The 19,509-nt window shown below is 45.8% G+C and overlaps 9 protein-coding genes across 11 annotated transcripts; 4 read left to right on the top strand and 5 right to left on the bottom strand.

Annotated features, from left to right (window-relative positions):
* Positions 1-961: 961 nt before the first annotated feature.
* On the bottom strand, positions 962-3,430 carry TSTA_044830 (uncharacterized protein; the record flags this gene model as incomplete). Its single annotated transcript, XM_002484927.1, has 2 exons — positions 962-2,948; positions 3,009-3,430. 2 exons carry the CDS (start codon positions 3,428-3,430, stop codon positions 1,592-1,594), a joined length of 1,779 nt encoding a protein of 592 aa, XP_002484972.1. The 3' UTR covers positions 962-1,591.
* A 237-nt stretch (positions 3,431-3,667) lies between these two features.
* On the top strand, positions 3,668-5,591 carry TSTA_044820 (SYF2 splicing factor family protein). Of its 2 annotated transcripts, XM_002484925.1 has the most exons (3): positions 3,668-3,914; positions 3,969-4,604; positions 4,658-5,591. In XM_002484925.1, the coding sequence occupies exons 1-3, from the start codon at positions 3,735-3,737 to the stop codon at positions 4,703-4,705; spliced, it is 864 nt and encodes a 287-aa protein (XP_002484970.1). In that variant the 5' UTR covers positions 3,668-3,734; the 3' UTR covers positions 4,706-5,591. The 2 variants fall into 2 exon arrangements, with proteins under 2 accessions (XP_002484970.1, XP_002484971.1); XM_002484926.1 differs by having other exon boundaries at positions 3,969-5,591.
* Positions 3,993-5,946, bottom strand: TSTA_044810 (uncharacterized protein). Of its 2 annotated transcripts, XM_002484923.1 has the most exons (4): positions 5,762-5,946; positions 5,645-5,699; positions 5,249-5,589; positions 3,993-5,196 (listed from the first exon to the last, which is right to left on the bottom strand). In XM_002484923.1, exons 1-4 carry the CDS (start codon positions 5,805-5,807, stop codon positions 4,772-4,774), a joined length of 867 nt encoding a protein of 288 aa, XP_002484968.1. In that variant the 5' UTR covers positions 5,808-5,946; the 3' UTR covers positions 3,993-4,771. The 2 variants fall into 2 exon arrangements, with proteins under 2 accessions (XP_002484968.1, XP_002484969.1); XM_002484924.1 differs by having other exon boundaries at positions 5,249-5,699.
* A 126-nt stretch (positions 5,947-6,072) lies between these two features.
* On the top strand, positions 6,073-7,375 carry TSTA_044800 (histone acetyltransferase subunit (Yaf9), putative). The gene is made up of 3 exons (XM_002484922.1): positions 6,073-6,149; positions 6,200-6,224; positions 6,293-7,375. Exons 1-3 carry the CDS (start codon positions 6,117-6,119, stop codon positions 6,994-6,996), a joined length of 762 nt encoding a protein of 253 aa, XP_002484967.1. The 5' UTR covers positions 6,073-6,116; the 3' UTR covers positions 6,997-7,375.
* Positions 7,376-7,530: 155 nt separating this feature from the next.
* Positions 7,531-8,479, top strand: TSTA_044790 (uncharacterized protein). Its single transcript, XM_002484921.1, has 2 exons — positions 7,531-7,788; positions 7,847-8,479. The coding sequence occupies exons 1-2, from the start codon at positions 7,772-7,774 to the stop codon at positions 8,355-8,357; spliced, it is 528 nt and encodes a 175-aa protein (XP_002484966.1). The 5' UTR covers positions 7,531-7,771; the 3' UTR covers positions 8,358-8,479.
* A 32-nt stretch (positions 8,480-8,511) lies between these two features.
* TSTA_044780 (export control protein CHS7-like, putative) lies at positions 8,512-10,443 on the bottom strand. Its single transcript, XM_002484920.1, has 7 exons — positions 10,100-10,443; positions 9,999-10,034; positions 9,848-9,944; positions 9,709-9,796; positions 9,566-9,659; positions 9,185-9,518; positions 8,512-9,139 (listed from the first exon to the last, which is right to left on the bottom strand). The coding sequence occupies exons 1-7, from the start codon at positions 10,127-10,129 to the stop codon at positions 8,931-8,933; spliced, it is 888 nt and encodes a 295-aa protein (XP_002484965.1). The 5' UTR covers positions 10,130-10,443; the 3' UTR covers positions 8,512-8,930.
* A 1,016-nt stretch (positions 10,444-11,459) lies between these two features.
* On the bottom strand, positions 11,460-12,722 carry TSTA_044770 (dienelactone hydrolase family protein). Its single transcript, XM_002484919.1, has 6 exons — positions 12,578-12,722; positions 12,408-12,491; positions 12,193-12,344; positions 11,869-12,120; positions 11,692-11,803; positions 11,460-11,627 (listed from the first exon to the last, which is right to left on the bottom strand). The coding sequence occupies exons 1-6, from the start codon at positions 12,639-12,641 to the stop codon at positions 11,473-11,475; spliced, it is 819 nt and encodes a 272-aa protein (XP_002484964.1). The 5' UTR covers positions 12,642-12,722; the 3' UTR covers positions 11,460-11,472.
* Positions 12,723-13,307: 585 nt separating this feature from the next.
* Positions 13,308-15,842, bottom strand: TSTA_044760 (uncharacterized protein; the record flags this gene model as incomplete). The annotated part of the gene is made up of 9 exons (XM_002484918.1): positions 13,308-13,830; positions 13,880-14,299; positions 14,349-14,410; positions 14,461-14,935; positions 14,986-15,163; positions 15,212-15,252; positions 15,306-15,360; positions 15,421-15,510; positions 15,710-15,842. 9 exons carry the CDS (start codon positions 15,840-15,842, stop codon positions 13,308-13,310), a joined length of 1,977 nt encoding a protein of 658 aa, XP_002484963.1.
* A 1,242-nt stretch (positions 15,843-17,084) lies between these two features.
* TSTA_044750 (c-24(28) sterol reductase) lies at positions 17,085-19,506 on the top strand. Its single transcript, XM_002484917.1, has 4 exons — positions 17,085-17,195; positions 17,328-18,434; positions 18,485-19,034; positions 19,094-19,506. The coding sequence occupies exons 1-4, from the start codon at positions 17,143-17,145 to the stop codon at positions 19,103-19,105; spliced, it is 1,722 nt and encodes a 573-aa protein (XP_002484962.1). The 5' UTR covers positions 17,085-17,142; the 3' UTR covers positions 19,106-19,506.
* Positions 19,507-19,509: the final 3 nt, after the last annotated feature.

The following is a 19,509-nucleotide window of genomic DNA, read 5'->3' as shown; positions in this document are numbered from 1 at the left end:
ACGGAGGGCTGACGACCTTTGGCGTCTCCATGGCGCAGGACATCATGCCGGGTGGGTGTGTAATCGGAACTACGGATCCTTGCTTTGAGAGCTGTCACTAGCTGAACGAACCATTTATCATGTGATAATGAGACCTCTATCCGGACTGCCGTTTCTGATAGCTGTTGGCGCAAAAGCAACTATTCCTCTTCAGCATTGAGTCAAGTTGGCTGTCCCTGATCGTTTCACCGCGACTAGCGATATCAGATGCTGTGCCACCGTGGAAACATCTGTGTTTCGACGCCTCTAGATTCAAAGCCCGTTATGATCGGGTATGATTCAGGAATCTCGCCATACTCTGTGTGCATGTGGTTGAGGCATAGAGAAAAAGGGAGTCTAGTGGAGCATTAACCTGTGAGTCTTGGGTTGACGAAATTAAAAGCAGTGATTTGGTTTGTAAAACGCCAATCGGCCTCGAAGTGATCAAACTCTCGGGGACCATGAGAAGTGTATGCTCCACCCGCCCCTTGCTGAACCCTTCTAAGCTACGAGAGTAAACCGGACTTTTGGGGAAGTGCTGCAGCCTCCTCCTGTCAAAGACTTTAGTCGCTTGTCTCATGCCTGCAATCACCCGGTTGCACTCGGTATGAAAGCGAATAAGCTCACGCATGATGCATTACATCGGCTCTAACCGCGAAGTGGAAAATAGCTGTGTCCATCCATTTTCTGTACCATCTGGATTTATCCTTGGACATATAGAAACGGGTCTGATTAGTTGCCGGGTGCATGGGCAGAGATATCTGCAACGAATCCGAGAAGCGTAGCTGAGAGAGATAGTCTCAATTTTGCACTAACTTGAACTAAGAGACCTGTCAAGAGGTCGTTCGGTGCATTTTGTTCATGCTGCAGTCCCACGAATTTTGCACTAACAATGCATTAGCCTGGTTGTGACACCAAATATCAGATGTATCACATCTGGAAATGTAGCTGAAACATCTCTGTAATTACTCGTACTCCACTTGTAGCTTAGGTACAAGGCTCCCCTGAGCTAAACGGATGAACAAATTGAAATAGCGGGACAGGTTGGATTTCTGGAGAACAGCATATTTCGTTCTCAATTGGCTGGAAGAGCTGCTGTGGCTTTGTTGGTCCCATCCGTCACTAGTGTGGCATTTGCTAGCTTGTTAGGTTGTGACATGCAGCTAAATTAGCATAGGTAGCTAGCTTCGAGAGTTTGCAGTTATAGTCATCGAGATGTATTGAATGAACGTGGCGCCACAGCCGGTCTGTCTGCCTGCCTGCCGGCCTGTGGTGGGAGTATTTGTGTAAACTACTCTTGCAACAGAATGACAACTTCGAGGTGACTATGTGTAGAATCTAAGATAGCGGAGACTGCAGAGAGAAGTAGTGAGAAGAAGAAAAGTGTGATGCGACGGATGTTGTTGGCGGAAAAAGAAAGGTGTGAGTCAGTTGATGTTGGACGTCGGTTCCTTCCGAGGGCACAGTATCTCACGTGCCCCCTTCGACTCTCTCCATTCATGAATTACTTTAAGCGCAATCTGTACATACATGACTCAAACATGATTAGTCTACAGGGGTCATTGTCGTACTTTCACGGCCGCAGATTAGCACCGGAATCGAGATCCAGGACATAACGGTTGGCCGAGTTTTTCACTGGCGTAATAACTTTCCCAATACCCCTGTTCAAATGCTGGACACTTTTTGGCATAGATATGTGCGCAAGTGAGCCAATCAATGTGTGCTTTTCAAAGTCGCCGGATAAAGCATCTCCAGAATGAGGCCTGTATTCCGGATCAATGATCTTGATGTCTTCTCCGAGATAGATAAGCAGGTATTCGGCTGATACCCGGTCAAAGACTACAAGGTACCCCGTCTTGGTCCAAGTATCAGGCCCGTCTTCCGGAGTCGTCTCCCCCTGTTCCCCAGAGATAAGTTCACGTCGTACGAGGTGCCCGAGCTGTACGAGGTTCCGGCTACGCTCTGGAGAGAAGATGATTCCTCTACTCGCAATCTGTGCTCGGAGTAGACCCAAAGTTTGTGAATTCTGCGAGAAGGAGATTATAGCCGAGGATGAGACTCCGGGAACCCACTGAGGCGACCAGGCATATTCGACGCTGCGGTTTGGGGAGGAGTCTTTGAATAGCGGGATTGTTAATCCTGCGCATTCATTTAGAGAATCAATTACATTCGCAATCTCGGATGCTGAGACAGATGTGCCGTAGTTGTTGATGTGTTCGAGCAGACTTAGGACCATCGAAAAGTCCATCATATCATCGCCCACTTTCACGTCATCTGTGCGTTTGGTACCCTGCTGTTTGAGTTTCCGCCTAAGTGTTGCTTGAATTCGTACTTCGATAATTGGAGGAACATCTATACCTTTTTTATTCAAAAGGGCAGCAAGCTCTGACCTGATTTGTAGTGATGGCGACATTTTTTTGACTGTCTTTGATATCTGGTTCATACAGGACACCCCATATTCTGTCATACCAAATTTGAAAAATACCAAGACAGATTTGTAAGCATCGTCAACCATAGACCAAGAAAGTGTTCTCGATCGCTGACATCCTTCGATGCGTCTCATCAGCGCATCCCACACGTCTTTGTGGGCATTGGTTGCCCCCAGCTCACATAGAAGCTCAATCAAAGTGCTCATTCCCTCACTGAATGGTAGGCGGCTAAAGACCGTCTTCTGTTTGGGGTTATCAATTGGTTCTGCAACGAGTTCTAATATGGGTCGCGTATCGTAAGCCGGGTTGGAAAACCGAACTGTTCGCACCGTCCGAAGAAGACATTGAGCCAGATCTTCCGCTCTCTTTCCATATTCGCTTGGGATGTGTAAAAGATGTTTCAAATGGTAGCGTATAGCAGGTACCGACAAGCTTTGGCAAGCATAATAAAGCCCAGAGAGACGAATCGCTGGAGGGATCTCAGCTCCTTCATCCCTGAGTCTAGATTCGAAAGTACTCAAAACAGACAGGATCTCGAGAGAAGAGCCAGACTTTTCACACCTGACAAGCGCATCGCTCAGCAAATCGTCCAGGATCGGCAACTGACAGCCAGCAGCTACATATTGCTCAAACCATAAGTTCAACTGCTGTAGATCGGATACTTCTTGCAAATCTGTAGGCACGCGTCTACCGGGTAATGAAACCACTTTACCCCGTTGATGCTGTGCGCCAAATGTCCGCTTCGACAAGATCAGCTCTAGGTCTTTATCGAGTTGTATCGGAGTCGTATATCGTCTTGCTGGCGTTGGATGGATGTCCGTGTCTCCAGATAAAGCATATCGCAGTAATTGGGATGGGGCCGCTGTGGAGTCACTGGCAGCGCTGGCGGAGCTGTCGCCATGGGCACTGTTAGAGTGTCTTCGTCGGTAACATGGTTGTCGTTTCAACGCAAGATGTGATGCTAAACCTCGGCATTTAGACATTCGTCAATTTTGTTCTGTCGTCAGATTGTCGAAAGTATGGAGTAATTGTGTGAATAATGAAGTGACAGATCTCCTGAGTTCATCAAGCACCTGTTCTTAAATTACAGCTATTCCTGTTAGATACTAGCTCCATGCGGGGTTGGTACAGTCCTTGTGTATCAATACACGTAATTTACTGGTGGTTCTCAAGCGGCTGATGACATAATCCAAACCTCGTAATTTCATGCATTTCTCTTTACGATAGAATCAACAAATTTGATGCATTTCGGCTAAGCACCTACAGATTCAGGTCACTATCATCAAGATGTCATCAAGCAAGGCAGATCCAGTTAATGCTACCGAAAATGTTAAAGAAGGAGAGAAGGATTCAAAGCCCAGCACGTCGAGCGAAGAGCTTGAAAACAAAGCTTCAAACAGCAACAGTGGCGCCTCAAATACAACACGAGAGCGATTGGAAAGGTTCAAGGCGCTGAAAGCCCGCGCAGTAAGCTAGGATTAGCTATACAATACACGCTCTCTGTACTAACGAGAACCGCAGAAAAGCGCCACCGACAGCAACTTGAAAGAGACCATAGCCGAGTCCCAACGACTTGCCACAGATCCCGCCTTGCTTTCCAACCTTTCACGCAAGCATGCATTCGCATCTCATAATCTACTGAAAGCCGATACTGAAGAAGCCGGCGAGGACTTTGAACGCAAGCGAGCTTGGGACTGGACGGTTGAAGAGTCCGAACGATGGGACAGACGTATGGAAAAGAAGCAACGACATCGCGATGACGTGGCTTTCCAAGACTACCGCCAGGATGCTCGTAAAGTATATAAACGGCAACTACGCGAAATGCAGCCTAATCTAGACGCATACGAAAAGGAGAAAATTGCCGCTGTGGAGCGTGCGGCTGCAAGTGGTGGATTGGAGATTGTGGAAACGAATGATGGCGAGCTTGTTGCGGTGGATAGAAATGGGACGTTTTATTCTACGGCTGATTCAACAGACTTCACTGAGAACAAGCCTGATCGCGCGGCAGTTGACAGATTGGTCGCTGATTTGAGGAAGGCGGAAGAAGTTCGATTGAAGAAGCGACGAGATCGTCGCGGTGAGGAAGATCCTGATGTTACGTACATCAATGAAAAGAACAAGCAGTTTAACCAAAAGCTTGCTCGGTTTTATGATAAGGTGAGAGCGCTTCTTTTCTATTCAAGCTGCTTATTCTAACAACATTCCTATAGTACACGAAAGAGATTAGAGACAGTTTTGAGCGTGGTACAGCATTGTGAGCGGAGTATCTCTTTGCAAAACAATCGAAATATATCCGTTTATTGTAGTTGGACCTATTCGACGATTTAGAGCATACTTTTCCGCCAGTTTTTGGTCGCCAGGGTCTCAATCTTGTTCGTTCCAACCACACCTTTTACCGACTCGTCCGCAATGGATTCTACAACCGCTTGCGCGACGACATCTGCTTTGAGTGGCTTCTCAACCATGGCTCCTGCAAGAGTTTTAAGGCGTCCTCCAAGGAGAGCATCCACTTGGGAACCAATTATTCCGTTCAATGCAATGGGGAGAGTGATCTTTCTGCTGGAATCATAAAGAAATCCTGGGCGGATAAAGATACTTCGAAGATCGGGTAGGGACGACGATATGATGGCTTCAGCTTCTCTTTTGGTAGATATATATCTGCCTGGGAGTATTGGAGCGCCGGCGGCAGCGGAAATGTAGACGAAAGTGGGAACATGTTCAAAGGAGGACTCTTGCGCAAGGGCGATTGCTATAACGAGTATCAGTTCTGTCCGCTCTCCAGTCTAGAAGATAATGCATGCCTGTATCTCTATTCATAACCTCGTACGTCAACTGCCCATCCCTTTCCTGTGGCCTCAACTCTTCCCCAGCCGCTCTATTCAACGGATCCTGAGTGCCCCTCTTCGTCGAACTAAACGCCCTTTGTAAACCGGTGATAATCGACTCTTTGCCCTGCACAACACCCTTGTAATCCGCCTCCAGCAATATACCCATCGAATGCACAACGGCCGTCGCACCTTTGAGGAATGGTTTGTATGTATTTGGTTTGAGAATGTCGGCTTTTGCCCATTCGACTTCGCTGGCCCATCCAGGTCGTTCTTTGGATGCGGTTACGGTGTCCCATTTGGGTTCTCCGGAACGACTGTCATGAGATGTTAAACTTGATTGTATAGTGCATATATATGGTTGGATTGTACCTTAGCGATATTACCTCCCAGCCTTGGACGCTGGCATGTTTACATATTCTAGACCCTATCAAATACAGGATTAGCAAAAATTCTCCATATTCTTAATTCAATGATGGTTAGATTTACCTAAAAATCCGCTTCCGCCTGCTACAACGAGACGTTTAGCTGCCATGGCGGCAGTTATAGATTTCCAACAGTATAGTGACTTCGCAAATTCCCCAAGGCAAAGAATTATCAATTGAGTGTTAATATTATTGTCAAGAGTAAGTACTCAGGTGAGAGTCGAGGGATTTATTGATCCGAGTTCCCTCGATAGCTACGTAATCATACAATACGGATCGAGCCTGTCGGAAGCTATGCCGAATAAGCTTACAGTTTGCAGGGTCACGTGCATTTCCGGGCGGTATTGAGGATCGCCAATCTCATCTTCTACCACTAACAACATCCTCTTTTTGAAGTACATTTGTTACTGCATCCGAAAATGCCTGCTGCTACTGGCACCAAGCGCGTTAGGGTACGCCAATAACTCTGTCCTTTTTATCGAACCAAGCTGACAATTACTAGGGCGTTTCCGTCTACAGACCATTTGGTATGCTTGCTTCAAGAGTTGTCGCAATACCCATCAACATCAAGACACTAACTAAATTATCATCGCAGTCTTCGGCAGCGAAGCCCAGCCCTTCGACCCCAAAAGCAGACCTCCAAATGCGCCCCCAGACCACACTCATCAATGGCGCGTATTCGTCAAGGGCGTCAATGGCGAAGACATAACCTACTGGCTGCGCAAAGTCCAATTCAAACTACACGAAACATACGCCCAATCCGTACGCACAATTGAACAACCGCCTTTTGAAGTCACCGAGACGGGATGGGGGGAATTCGAAATTCAAATAAAACTCTATTTTGTCCCGGAATCGACAGAAAAGCCGCAGACGCTTTGGCATAGTTTGAAACTTCACCCCTACGGAGATGATATTGAAGGCAAAAGGGAGAGGAGGGAGAAAGTCGTTAGTCAGAATTATGAGGAGGTTATTTTCAATGAGCCTGTGGAACAGTTTTATGATGTGCTTACTGGTGGTGGGTTGGCGAATCAACAGCAATCTAGAGGGAAAAGTGGGAAAGGGAAGCAAGCATTACTACAAAACGGTGGTGGGAGAACTGCAGAGATTCCGGATAATGATAGTCCTGGAAATCCGTATAGCAGGGCGACTGAGCAGGCGGAGTTGGAAAAACTTGCAAATGCCATGAAGACGGTTGATCAGATGATTAAAGAAGAGAAAGATCGGCTTGTGGAGAGGGAGAAGAGGTTGGCCGAGCTGAAGGATACGGAGGGTGTGCTGGTGGTGACAAAGAAGAAGTGATCATGCATGGATGATTGATATGAAAATATGATACCCAATCAGACCGGCGCTGCTACGGCTCTTGCACATAATATTGACAGTCACGCCTCGTCGTCGTCTTGCAAGCTGCATCGGGTCTCGATCGATGACTAAAGCGCTGAGTCGACTTGGACGATGCCGATGATTCATCGCCACTTTGGATGAGGCGATACAGGCCATTATGCGGCACAAGCATCAACAAACCACTATATTCAGCTACTAATGTATGAGAAGAGGCCAAATCTTTCTACAGAAATCAGATTCATACGCCTGAGGGACATGATATGATTTGACTAGTCAATATGACGATCCATGCTTAGCATTGAATCCAGGATATTTAATAAAATAGCAGATGCTGTTTATTCTAATCAACATCATTGTCCGACTATTGAATATGTATTTAGTTTGAATATAGAAGTGTTGTGAAAATAACCATCTCTTGTCATATGTCCGCCAAGACCCGCTGACATATCCCCGAAAATAAGCTCCGCCTCCGGAAACCCTCATCAATAAATCATTCGAGTTTCAAACATCCACCTCTGAACTCCCATCATATTCGTTCAAACTTCTGCGCCCTGCATTCTATATATACAGTCTCTCATTTGACACACAAATACGAGTACACCCCATCTTTCCCTCTTTCTTATCTTCTCGACAAGCGCATTACCAGATCAGTAAATTCATCTGCCTACCTCGCCGCCAGAGATCAAATTCATACCGACTCCTTCAACGACCGCTCCGCCAGCGTTACTCAGTCATGTTCTGTCTCCGAAGGTAGCCCTTTCCCTCTCCCTTTCCCGCTTTTCACTTCTTCAAACTAACGATTTGACAGCTGGCTCCCCCTCCTCTTCATCCCAACAAACGCCTCTCCACTCTTCATCCTCTCCTTCATAATCCTAACCTACATCCTCCACCGACCCTGCATCTACTGCTCCGCCTTACTCCTAATCCTCTTCACATCCTCCTGCCAATGGAGTGATCGGTGCTTTTTCGATGTTCGAGGAGACTGGTTTGCGCCGAGATTTTCGTCTACAACATATACGAATGGGTCGTCGATAGGCGGAAATGCTACTATGTCTGCATTTGAGTCTGTGAGTGGATTTGGAGGGAATGAGTCGTTTACATCGTTTATTAGAGAGAGTATAAATTCGACTGCGACTGCGTTGGCAGGTGCGGCTGTTGAGGAGATAAAGCGGAGGACTACTACTACGGCCAGTATAGTTGGACGATCGCAGTCAGGTACAACGGAAGAATGGACTGGGATTGGACTTGAGTGGCTACGCAGTTTGTTGGGTAGGACAGAATGGACGATTCCTTGTATTGATGTCAAGGTGCAATTATGATCTGCGTCTCTGGGCTTGCTGGGTTCTTGATGGGGTTGGTTTTTGCATGGTTTATGGTAAATAGCCATAACTATGTACAGATATATAGTGCATAATTTCACGATGAAATGAATCTTCTTTTCAAAGATTTGGAGGTAAGGATAATATGTAAATTCGTTTTATTGAATCAATAAACAGTTTAAATTAAATACATACACCACATATCATATCGTACGCATGATACATTTGGTATACAACAGAAACCAAGAGCAGCAAGACATTCATCTTGTAACACCACCAGATTCATAGAATGAAGATAGTCTGCAATCGTTGGCAAACGAATATGTACTGAGGTATCAAGTAGACAGATAAGGAAAGGGAATCATATCGCTGACATAGAGGAAATAAATCATATCGATCGCGGGAAAAAAGAAGTGAATATTATCAAGGACATGTCGAGAATCGAGCGTGATATTAGGCGTTTGCTTTGCACATCTTTGTGCAAAGCAAAATTGCAAAGGTTCGTCTTTTTATGGTTATTTTTCGTATTCGTATATATAGAGATTCATCCATGCGTTTTGGCTGGATTGAGCATTAGGTGTAGCCGCTGGAAGCTGCTGGCCAGTCATCTTCGGTGATGCTACTCCAGAACAGCCACACAGTAACGACAGAGAAGAGTGAGAATAGCGTTTCGAAAAAGGCGCCGTTGATTTTGCCGTGGACGGGATTGCAGATGTGAGGGCTGATGACAAAGTCAAAGATCTGGCCGATGGCGAAGAGAAGAGCAGCAAGAGTGAGGTAGACTACCAAGTTAGCTATGGCGATTAAACTGGGTTGGGCGAACGTACTCAATGGTCTTCGTTCCCCAAGAACTCTCAAAACGAGAATGACTTCTAGAATATAGAAGAAAAATAGACAGACAAGCGGAAACAACAGGTACAACACGTAAAGGCCAATGTTGCGATTGTTGCCGGACAGACTAGAATCAAAGTGACCAGTCCAGCTGAAACCAGTGTCCAAAGCGATATACCCAGTTCCGATAAAGAGGACTATCGCTGAACCTGCGAAGAGACCCACAGACAACGGAGTGCCGTCATCAAGAAGCTGGAAACCGACCAGTGCATTTAGAAATAATATCCAGGTGGTAGCAGTTATAGCCGCGACATGTACGGCAGAGAATCCCTGCTTCGATCAGTTCGTGGCTCGCTATCAATCGCCAAGACACTAACCTTGCGAACATCATCTGATAAAGGGAACGCGCCAACCGTGAAAATCTCACAAATCGAAATAACGATATAGCCGAGCAAGAATAATTGAATCTCCCTGTACACCGTCAGTATACGCTTGCGATGCGACTGGATATGACGCCTACCTTCTTCCCACAGCCGCACGTTTTCGTTCCGATAAGAGAAGCAGGAAAATACAGGCAAGTATCGCGAGAAAGGCGGCCAAGATTGACCCTATACTTTGGTCAGATACCTTTCGCCATACGCCTAAGCGAGCCAACTCACCTAAATTGCCCAAATATCTGCCATTGGTGAGATGAATACCGGTGAGCGCACAGCCCCCAAAGGCGACGTTGGGAGGTTGATTGCTTGGGACGAAAAGCTAACAATCATCATCGGTACATATCCAAGGGGATTGTCAGTGAAGTGAACTTACATTGCACACCGGCAGCGTTGTATCGCGACAAAAGTCCTATCCCGATATTTAGCTCAAGCCCTCCTCGTGCTGTCTCAGATGTATCCGCAGCCATCACTCACATGGAAATTGCCGAATTGCGTTGAGCCCATTTTGACAAGATAATAGCAATCAAGTGTCTGTCACGAATCCCAGACTGAAAAATCAATTGAAGATAAGTTGAATTGTTTGTTGCCGTGGAGTTCTTCCCCCAACGACCGGTAACTGCGACCGACCCCGGGGCTGTGAGCCTCGCACGGGTGTGTGACACAGAATGAAGACTGTCCTATCGGCGCAAAAGCGGCGGCCAAACGTAGTTCGATGCGTCGAACGACAATGAAGCGGAGGGATATGTATATTGGACGTATATGTCGATATATGCCGACGTGTAGAGTGCGAGCGTGGCAACCCGTATGGCGATGATGTTGATTGATGTTTTAGAGAGATAACCTAGTGTTAATATTAGAAAAACAAGGCCGCGTAAAATTACACCCAACCAAGAGTCCAGCCACAGTCCAGTTCTGGCTAGCGTAATCTATTCAAGTAATTTAAGGTACATTGGCCAATCAGATGCGATATATCGGTGGAAATGTCTTACCGTTTTCCAAGGTCACACTGTCTCGCCGAGGATCAGCCAATTGCGCGCGTTTCATTGGTCAAAGTAGACTCAGGCACGGACAGCTACTACTAAAACAGGCATAGTCTGTTACACTAGTGCGATATATCGTGTTTTATTGTTTCGCTCTGTCCTCTGATACAACATCTAGGGCATCACACTATTCAGAACTATTCGTTGACTTTCAGATGAGATCCTTTACTACTGATGGATCAGAAGAGATGATTGTGGTCCAATGCTGAATCATATCGTGGTACACTGCTTATATGATCTATGCATGATCATGCACCTGACAGCCCTACAAGCAAGGGCCCTTGTACAGCTAGGGTTTCAGGAACGATGGCTATGTGAGATAAAACAGTACGCCAGTTTCAGGATACCATGACCTTAGTTGGACCCTTGAAGGACCATGTCTTCGGGAAAACGTGCGTGTATCTCAGATCAAATCTGACGCCCTTGCAGCTAAGTACGCCAGCTCCATGCGTGGCTTGATCTGCGGGACCTCCAGCCTCCCTCTCGCATTGATGGCTGCACTCTGGCTATACATCCCCTGCTTTATATCTCTGGCTCTCGCAATGTGGAATCACCTTTTATACAGACGACACAAATCCTTAGAAATGGAATAGTGTCTGTCATGGTTCCTTACTCTTGGTGCGCTATGTATATATACAACATAGAATAAGTCACCAATCATCCCATCTTCTAACTTTGAGGGGGAAAAAAAGGCGATTCTCACTACCTAGGTATTGGTCTCCTATACTAAGATCTTGCATAACCGGTCCATTCTTTACAATCACAGACACAAATTCCTGTCCCTCAAAGATGAATAGAGAGGAAGGTCTAACACACATCCTCAATCTCAAGCTTTTTCCCATCATGATCACCCAAATCAAGCTTCAAGGTCCGATTAAACAACTCCAGTAGCATCTCAAAACAACTCTTTGAAATAGCAGGGTCATAGCGGCCTTTGCTGAGTTCGTCGCGGATGAAAGCGTCTACCATTTTCTTTTTCTCAGATTATGATATCTTTAAACATAAGGGGAAAAGAAGGAAACTCACGTTGAGCCCATGCAACCTCATAGAAACTGAACAACACACCCTTCTCATGCAGCGTCTTGCGAATCAAGTCCCGTCCTTCGGGCGGGACGTGGTTATCATTCTTTCCAAAGATCTATTCTCTCCAATTAGCAAACATATTCAAAACCAATGAATATTTCAAATCTGGAGAGAAGATACCATAATCAACTCCCCCTTAATATCCCCCGCCCTCTTCAAACTATCATCACTCTTCCCCTCCCCCAGAGTCGCACTGTGGATATCGGTCGCAAAGTAGCATACAGCAGCTTTGACGCGCTGGTCAAGTGCGCATCGATACGCCAAATGGCCTCCGAGACACATGCCCGTGGCACCAATGCGGCCGTTGCATGTGGGGAGGGAGAGAAGATAGTCTACTGAAAGTGAAGCGTCTTCGTCGTATGCGTGTACTTTCTATTTCGAAATTTCAACCGACATCAATCATCTCCATCTTCGTGACGTATGGGCTGTGTAGAAGGAGGCTACCTTTGCAATCTTCCATGCATTTCCCTTGTCTGTATCTTCCGCATCATATTTCAATGGCTCAGGACCAGTGAATTCATGGTAACTCGATGGAGCGGCACAAATGTATCCCTGACCAGCAATCTGTCTAGCGAATCTGGCCACAGGGCCGGTAACTATTCGCCGTCAGCAATTGAAGGTTTCTATATTGCTGCTTGGTATGTGATAATTTAATTTACCTTGATAAATCTCGCTAAAGACTACGACGCCTGGAAATCGGGCATTGGGGTAGCCTGGAACAGTGGGATGAAATATGTAGATTCCTGTAATTTACATATTAGATGTTATCACGCAAGAGATATACTTCATCTCAATGCATATGACCAACATCTAGGAAGAATCAACTTACTCATCGATCCATCCTGTCCACCAGCCTTGGTAGGCACGTCGACGTGAGATTCCTTAATGAGCATATTGACAGTCTGGTTTCTGAAACTATTCGGATAATTTCAAAAAGCAAATCAGACTGTTTCTAGAAGACTCTGGAGATGTGTAGGTCTGTAAGGAGCCTTGGAGGGGATGCTGTGCTGACAGGTCGTTGACATAAGCTCCGACTGTCCCGCATACAAATTGCCCCACTGTTTATAATTGATATCTTCGATTATCGACCACTAATCTTATGTTAAGTACAGAGCCTAAGATATGTTCCTCTTATCTTCTGCTTCTGTCGGGACAGTTAATAGACGATTAGAAGATCTCAACGTATACGTCCTCCCTAACGTTGAGAGTCCAGCTCCCCTTCCTCTTTCTCACCACTTTCTCCAGTCTCCATTAGAGAAAGACTCCTCCTCCTGACAGAACGTCTATAATTTGGGGATAGTCGGATAATTCTTGATAACGCGCTCTCAACTTGGGATGTTCCTTGATGTTCGACTGGAGTCTTCTGAATTGATGATCTGGATGTAAGCAACTGTGGTTGAATATGTGCTTTCTGTGCGCAGGTCTTGAGATTTTGCACGTTGCGACAGGTTGATTTTTCCCTCAGTTTTGCTTGACATGATTCAGATGGGAGTTCTGTGCGTTTGTGTGGATATGCTATCCCACCGTTAACCCTTGTTCAAGATGTTTAAGTGCCGGGCTTACTCACCATCCAATTCAAATATGGCATCTTCCTCAACCGGAGACTGCAATTGCTCCGGCAGAGCTTCCATGATTGTCTTTCCTGGCAATCTAATCTCAGACCTGCTGAAGTTTTCATTTGTGTTATATGATCCAGAAGCAGAAAACGTCGTATAGTCGCTGTCAAGCCTCTTCGCTTCAGGACTGTGAGTGCTAACCCTTCTGGCAATATCATCCTGACTGACTGCCTTGGATAACCGATGACGAGCAATTCTCCAACAAATCAGCCAGACTGTGAGCAAAATGCAAGCACTCCCAAGAGATATAGATACTGCCAACGTGATCTTCGCCCAGGATTCCATTATGCTGGAATGTGCTCCTGTCGTATTGCTTGCTGTTGATGTGGGCTGTGCTGGTAATCCCTTAGATGTCGTATAAGGGTAATACGTCGCAATGGGTTTGGTATAGGTTCTGCCGAACATGCTCCTCAAGCTATCGTTATTCCATGACGATGGTGAGGTTATCGTCGCTCCTCCGTTCATACTATTGACATGTTAGCAACCCATACTCTAGGAACCGTCAAAAGACTCACTTTCCACCAATTCGATCGGTGATAATCGACGGCACCGAATAATTGCTCCAGTTACCAGGGTCGTAGGTGCTTTGAAACTGAAGCGTATTGAGATTGAAGACCTGAAGGAAGCCCCCATCGAGACAGAGTGAAGGGTTGTTCTTGTAGATTCCGCCTAGAACAAACATCTTATCTGGATAAACCTTGATGCATTTATGACCACTACGACCATGTGAGTGCTGTCCGGTATACGCCTTAATCCATGTAAAAGATGGGACAGAGAGTATATAGACGTCATCGGATGGAATTGATCCGGCATTGATACCATCGTAGCCCCCGTAGATGTAGATGTTGAAGGAGCTACGATCTGATGCGGAAGCCATGACTGAGCAGAACATAGTAAGTTGAGGCGGGATATCACCAGTCGTAGCTTGCAGGTACCTATAGTTCTTATCAGCATATCAACTCCGAGGATATCAAGTATACTTACCAGGTTTGAGACGCAATATCGTAGATTGGAAGCTCTTTCATGAATGTTGGGTTGGTTTGATTCTGCAAACTTGGTCAGACAAATATAAAGAAACTCTTTAGAAGGTACGTACGCTGGCTTGTATATAGGTATATGTCATATTTCGGCCAGGAGCGAGGATCTCAGGATTGATGACTCCTCCTATCACAACCAAGATTCCCGACTCGGACACAGGCATCCATACCGCTTCAGCATTTGCTCTTCCAGAAACGAAAGATGGCAAGCTGCTATTATGCCAATCCTCTTCTCTCATCGTTGTCATGTTCACGGTGATCAAACTGGTAGCTATTGTATTGGCAGACCCATCGTCCCCTTCGATCATCCCGCCTGGTGATCCAAGCATGCCACTGAAATAGAAACCGAGGCTCTCACTAGGGGCAGAAAGTCCTGCTCCATTTGTGATGTAACGAGTAACTCCATTGTTAGTGCTCTTTTGTTGAAATCCAGGTCTCCAATTTTGGATGGATGCTGAATCGTCATACGCTTCGTATCCCAAAATCACTTGGGCAGGCGGTGGATTTGCGTTGCTTGTCAAGCGAGGAAGTCCCCTGTAATCATGTTATTTGTGATCACACCAATAAGACGCCTATATGTTTACCCGTAGAGAATCAGCTCGTTATCGTTTGCCAGCATTGTCCCATCCTGGAAATTAGGGTTCAGATTCGTCGCCAAAACACCACTCGCCTTTGTCATGGATCGGAGCAGACTAGAAATACTGGACTGCTGATTGAATGCCTGGGTCAGACTGAGATTATACATGATGTCTTCACTGCCATCTTAATATACTTAGTAGACTGCACCAGAACCCGGGTGACTTCTCATACCGTCGTTGAAAGGGCTTCCATAGGTTCCATCGGAAAGCCCGCTGGTCGAGTGAGCCTGACTGTAATCTTGAATTGAAGAAGTGAAATGTCTCACAATTGCCACCATAAGTCCCCTCCATCGAGATAGATTGCGTTTCGGATTATATTTGCTTGATGGATAGAAAGTTAGCAGTATTTCCTGACATGGCTCCCGAAACTTCACAACTTACCTCGTAGCTGTGACCAATTGCAGATTGATACATTCACCTGGCTCGTCCAACTAATGCAATAGGCTGGACGAGCTCCGAGTGATAGAAAAGCTACGATATACGTAGCCCAAGATACGGAAACACGATATGTAAACATCTCTCATAAGACTTCGCCGGTGTTGGTCAAGTCAATCGCGTCGTGAACTCTGAGACTTTTTGTTAATTGGAAAGCATTGCAGAAACATTCTACCACAAATGCCAAAACAGTAATCCAAGAAGGGTGGTAGGTAGACTTTTTCATCTTAATTACCTTGAGAGCAGCTCAAAGCTAGGCCGCAACGCTTTATTTCCAATCCTCCGAAATTGGAGTTATACGTGCCACGGCCTAGACGAAGATGCGAGCTCATTTGCAAAACCCAATAATAGTCAAAATCATTTCGCATGATTTAAATTCTTTTAGGTAATTTGATCATCGGAGCTAGTAGTAAAGAACGTAAAGAACGTAAAGAGCCAGCGTATGCATTGAAGAAATTTAGAGATGAAGACGTAAATGTGTATTCCAGACGAGCTCGGACCAAAAAAACAAAGAACTAATACTGACTATTTGCGCGTAAAATCATGTCCCGGTCGTTGAGATGGCAAGATCATCAGTACTCAAAGCGGACGGCGTCTTTGTCTGCCAGATACTAGACAACCACCACGGTTTATCCGAGGCATCATTGCATATTTCCGGCATCTAGTACATGGTGCTGAGACGAACACTTTTTCGGTATAGCTTTTGCTGTGTTGAAATGAGAGAGGAAGAACTTCCACGGATATTGTAGACGAAAAATCGTCTAAAGCGAGGACAAGGTTAGGTATAGAGTGAGAAGCCACAGCCTACCCTCATGGAAGGTGCAGTCGTCTAACAAAGAGAAGAGCAATCAGAAAATGAATCTTTGTTGGTCAAGACTTTTGCTGCTGAGATATGCCATGCCTTAACAACTCTCCTCCATGACTTGCAATTATTTCCAATTTTTGGAAATGATCCCGGATCACTTGAGCCATACCTAGGTATACTATAGAACAAAGCGCTTCGAGCTCTGCAGAGCTCTGCCTGAATCGAGCTTGCGATTAGCATCAATAACTGACCTTTATATAGATCATATTCACCCGAAACAGTAAGGAAAAGCAATGTCTTTTGCTCACATCGACGACTGCCACCTTACCCTTTCGGGGAGCGTGTTAGCCCTAACTGACTACGGAATCCGCGGCCTCCGAGGGATCCAAGAATGTACGTCAAATATCAGACATGCGAGCGATACGAAGATATTGGTTTCAGCTGCGAAACATTTATGCAATCCAAGCTAGCTCAATTCCGTTTAAAATTCGTATCAGAGCCATGCTTGACAATCTAAGCATCTCATTGAAGCTGTTGAAATTCGTATGGTACAACTATATAAAGAATAAAATACCGAATTACCAACAAATCTTGGAACCGGTATTTGAGAATTTAGATTAGCCCAATGAGATAACGCTACTGCACACTGCCGGCGCCACTCAACCGGGAACCACTCATTCTTTGGTAAAATTAGTAAATTACTAGCGCTCCCGATCAACAGGGATTGTAACGTGTAATCTACGGCCTCCACCTAAATTTTTGTTTATGGCCAGTCGTTTCCCATTCTTTCATGTTTCTGTTCGTTGAATATCTCATTCATTGAGATTCTCGCTGCGCAAGGGTTCCGGGCGCAAATATATCAAATGGCAGAAACTACACAGAGAGTCACTCGCTCTCAGACGGGGAAAACTCCAAAGTGAGTCAACTACTATATAACTTTTGCTCTTTCCCTCTTTCCTCGCGCTCCTTTCCCCCTGATTCAAAAAGAAGTCAAGCAATTGCATGAACATGCGCTGATTAATTTTACTTTTCTTCTTCATCTCGACAGAAAAGTTGACCGTCCAGATTTTGTCGAGACTCCCGGTCGTCGTACAACACGAAATCGCGCTTCAGAAACCCCTGACCCAGTCGAAGTCATGTCTTCAACATCTGCTAACCCCCAGTCTACCAAGGGTCGAAGGCGCAAGACGCCTCTGGCCTCGGTGGACGAAGATTCGCAAGAGGCTCCGGTTTCAAGCAACGGACATGCCAACGGACATGCTAACGGACATGCTAACGGACATGCGAATGGGACAGCGAATGGGACAGCTAATGGAAAGGCCACCAATGGACGTGCTACGAAGGACCAGCCCAAAATAATTGACGGATGGATCGAAGGTTTGGATCCCAAGATCGACTACAGCGGAGAGTTCGAGTTTGGAGGGTCACTTGGCACATTGTCGGCCATGATTGGTTTCCCACTGTTGATGTACTACATGTGGATTGGCGCAACATATTACGATGGAAAATTCCCGCTTCCAAAAGATCAAACTATCCCGGAGTTTTTCGCGCATCTTGGTCATCTTGTCTACGAGGGAGCTTTCCCCTCGCTCAAGGCGTGGACGATGTACTGGGCATTCTTCGTCTTTGAAGGGATCTGCTATATCACGCTCCCTGGTATCACTTTGACAGGACGACCTCTTCCTCATGAGGGGGGCAAGCAGTTACAATACTATTGCTCGGCTGTGTGGTCGTTCTATGTCACTCTAGCTGTTGCGTTAGGTCTACATTTCACCGGTGTTTTCAAGCTGTATACCATCATCGACGAGTTCGGACCTCTATTGAGTGTGGCCATCCTTTCGGGCTTCCTGGTTTCATTCATCGCATACTTTTCTGCCTTGTACCGTGGAGCCCAGCACCGTATGACTGGCTATCCAATCTATGATTTCTTTATGGGAGCGGAGCTCAATCCGCGCTTGTTTGGAATCCTCGACTTTAAAATGTTCTTTGAAGTGCGACTCCCATGGTATATCTTGTTGCTGGTCACTATGGGTGCTGCTGCTCATCAATATGAGCTATACGGCTATGTATCCGGTGAAGTGTGCTTCCTATTGATGGCGCACTTTTTGTATGCCAATGCTTGTTCCAAGGGAGAGGAGTGTATCATTTCAACCTGGTTCGTTTCTTCCCAAGGCTGCACAATGAGCCTATTCTAACTATGTATAGGGACATGTACTACGAAAAATGGGGCTTCATGCTGATCTTCTGGAACCTCGCTGGTGTTCCTCTTAGTTACTGCCACTGCACAATCTACCTCGCCAACCACCACCCTGACACTTACCACTGGGACCGATATGTCCTCACAGCCCTGTTTGCTGGCTACCTCTTCGTTTACTGGGTCTGGGATACCGCCAACAGTCAAAAGAACCGCTACCGTCAAATGGAACGCGGAACCACAGTCTTCCGCAACGCATTCCCTCAACTCCCTTGGCAAACACTCCACAATCCCGAAGTCATCAAGACTCCTCAGGGAGGCACCATCCTTGTCTCGGGCTGGTATGGATTGGCACGCAAAGTCCATTACACCTGCGACCTCTACTTTGCATTGAACTGGGGTCTCATTACCGGATTCAAGAGCCCGTTCCCTTGGTTCTACCCAGTGTTCTTTGCGTGCATGATCTCGCATCGAGCCTGGCGAGACATTCAGCGTTGTCGAGCCAAGTATGGTGAAGCTTGGGTAGAATATGAGAAACGTGTTCCCTATCTGTTTATCCCAGTGAGTTTCCCTCGATTTATTTGAAATTTTCAATCAGAAACTAATCAGTGAATCTTTAGTACGTTATCTAAACGTTATCTAAACTATGCTTATAAGCATATAACTTTTCTTCTCCCCGATTTCACATATCAAAACTTCGTCCTCCCCCTTTTTTATATCTTCTTGTGTATACTACTCAAGCCTACCATTATTTGTTGCCTTATTCTCATCTTAATCAACTTGATCATTATTGTACGCATAACCCATCCATCATGGTTTTCTTTCTATCAAACTCGGCCTGGTTTTTGTACTTTTATGCACCTTTACACATCATATTTATTCCACCTGGGCTATATGTATTCCACTCTGCCATATACAATACCACAAGGTCTTCTGCATCCATGTATGGCATGGGCTTTCGATTGTTTCAGATATTCCCCCAATATTTTATACATATTGACATCCATGGAATGTATGACTACAATCATGGCCTATA

The sequence above is a fragment of the Talaromyces stipitatus genome, genomic scaffold (genome assembly GCF_000003125.1).
Source record: "Talaromyces stipitatus ATCC 10500 scf_1105507295515 genomic scaffold, whole genome shotgun sequence".
In the NCBI taxonomy this organism is placed as follows: Eukaryota; Fungi; Ascomycota; class Eurotiomycetes; order Eurotiales; family Trichocomaceae; genus Talaromyces; species Talaromyces stipitatus.
The sequence above is the reverse complement of the archived record's forward strand: the minus strand, read 5'-3'. Positions and strand labels throughout refer to the sequence as shown.

Bases quoted from the DNA above. Each gene is read 5' to 3' on its own strand.
- TSTA_044820 (XM_002484925.1), top strand. From the start codon at position 3,735: ATGTCATCAAGCAAGGCAGATCCAGTTAATGCTACCGAAAATGTTAAA. The intron at 3,915-3,968 runs GTAAGCTAGGAT...CGAGAACCGCAG, and splicing joins AGGCGCTGAAAGCCCGCGCA to AAAAGCGCCACCGACAGCAA. The intron at 4,605-4,657 runs GTGAGAGCGCTT...ACATTCCTATAG, and splicing joins TTGCTCGGTTTTATGATAAG to TACACGAAAGAGATTAGAGA.
- TSTA_044810 (XM_002484923.1), bottom strand. From the start codon at position 5,807: ATGGCAGCTAAACGTCTCGTTGTAGCAGGCGGAAGCGGATTTTTAG. The intron at 5,590-5,644 runs GTACAATCCAAC...ATCTCATGACAG, and splicing joins TGGGAGGTAATATCGCTAAG to TCGTTCCGGAGAACCCAAAT. The intron at 5,197-5,248 runs GCATGCATTATC...TACTCGTTATAG, and splicing joins GGTTATGAATAGAGATACAG to CAATCGCCCTTGCGCAAGAG.
- TSTA_044800 (XM_002484922.1), top strand. From the start codon at position 6,117: ATGCCTGCTGCTACTGGCACCAAGCGCGTTAGG. The intron at 6,150-6,199 runs GTACGCCAATAA...GACAATTACTAG, and splicing joins CTGGCACCAAGCGCGTTAGG to GGCGTTTCCGTCTACAGACC. The intron at 6,225-6,292 runs GTATGCTTGCTT...TTATCATCGCAG, and splicing joins TTCCGTCTACAGACCATTTG to TCTTCGGCAGCGAAGCCCAG.
- TSTA_044780 (XM_002484920.1), bottom strand. From the start codon at position 10,129: ATGGGCTCAACGCAATTCGGCAATTTCCAT. The intron at 9,945-9,998 runs GTAAGTTCACTT...GATGATTGTTAG, and splicing joins CAACGCTGCCGGTGTGCAAT to CTTTTCGTCCCAAGCAATCA. The intron at 9,140-9,184 runs GTACGTTCGCCC...CTAACTTGGTAG, and splicing joins TGGGGAACGAAGACCATTGA to TCTACCTCACTCTTGCTGCT.
- TSTA_044770 (XM_002484919.1), bottom strand. From the start codon at position 12,641: ATGCTCATTAAGGAATCTCACGTCGACGTGCCTACCAAGGCTGGTGGA. The intron at 12,492-12,577 runs GTAAGTTGATTC...TGTAAATTACAG, and splicing joins TGGACAGGATGGATCGATGA to GAATCTACATATTTCATCCC. The intron at 11,628-11,691 runs GTGAGTTTCCTT...AGAAAATGGTAG, and splicing joins TGAGGTTGCATGGGCTCAAC to ACGCTTTCATCCGCGACGAA.
- TSTA_044750 (XM_002484917.1), top strand. From the start codon at position 17,143: ATGGCAGAAACTACACAGAGAGTCACTCGCTCTCAGACGGGGAAAACT. The intron at 17,196-17,327 runs GTGAGTCAACTA...TCATCTCGACAG, and splicing joins CAGACGGGGAAAACTCCAAA to AAAAGTTGACCGTCCAGATT. The intron at 18,435-18,484 runs GTTCGTTTCTTC...AACTATGTATAG, and splicing joins GAGTGTATCATTTCAACCTG to GGACATGTACTACGAAAAAT.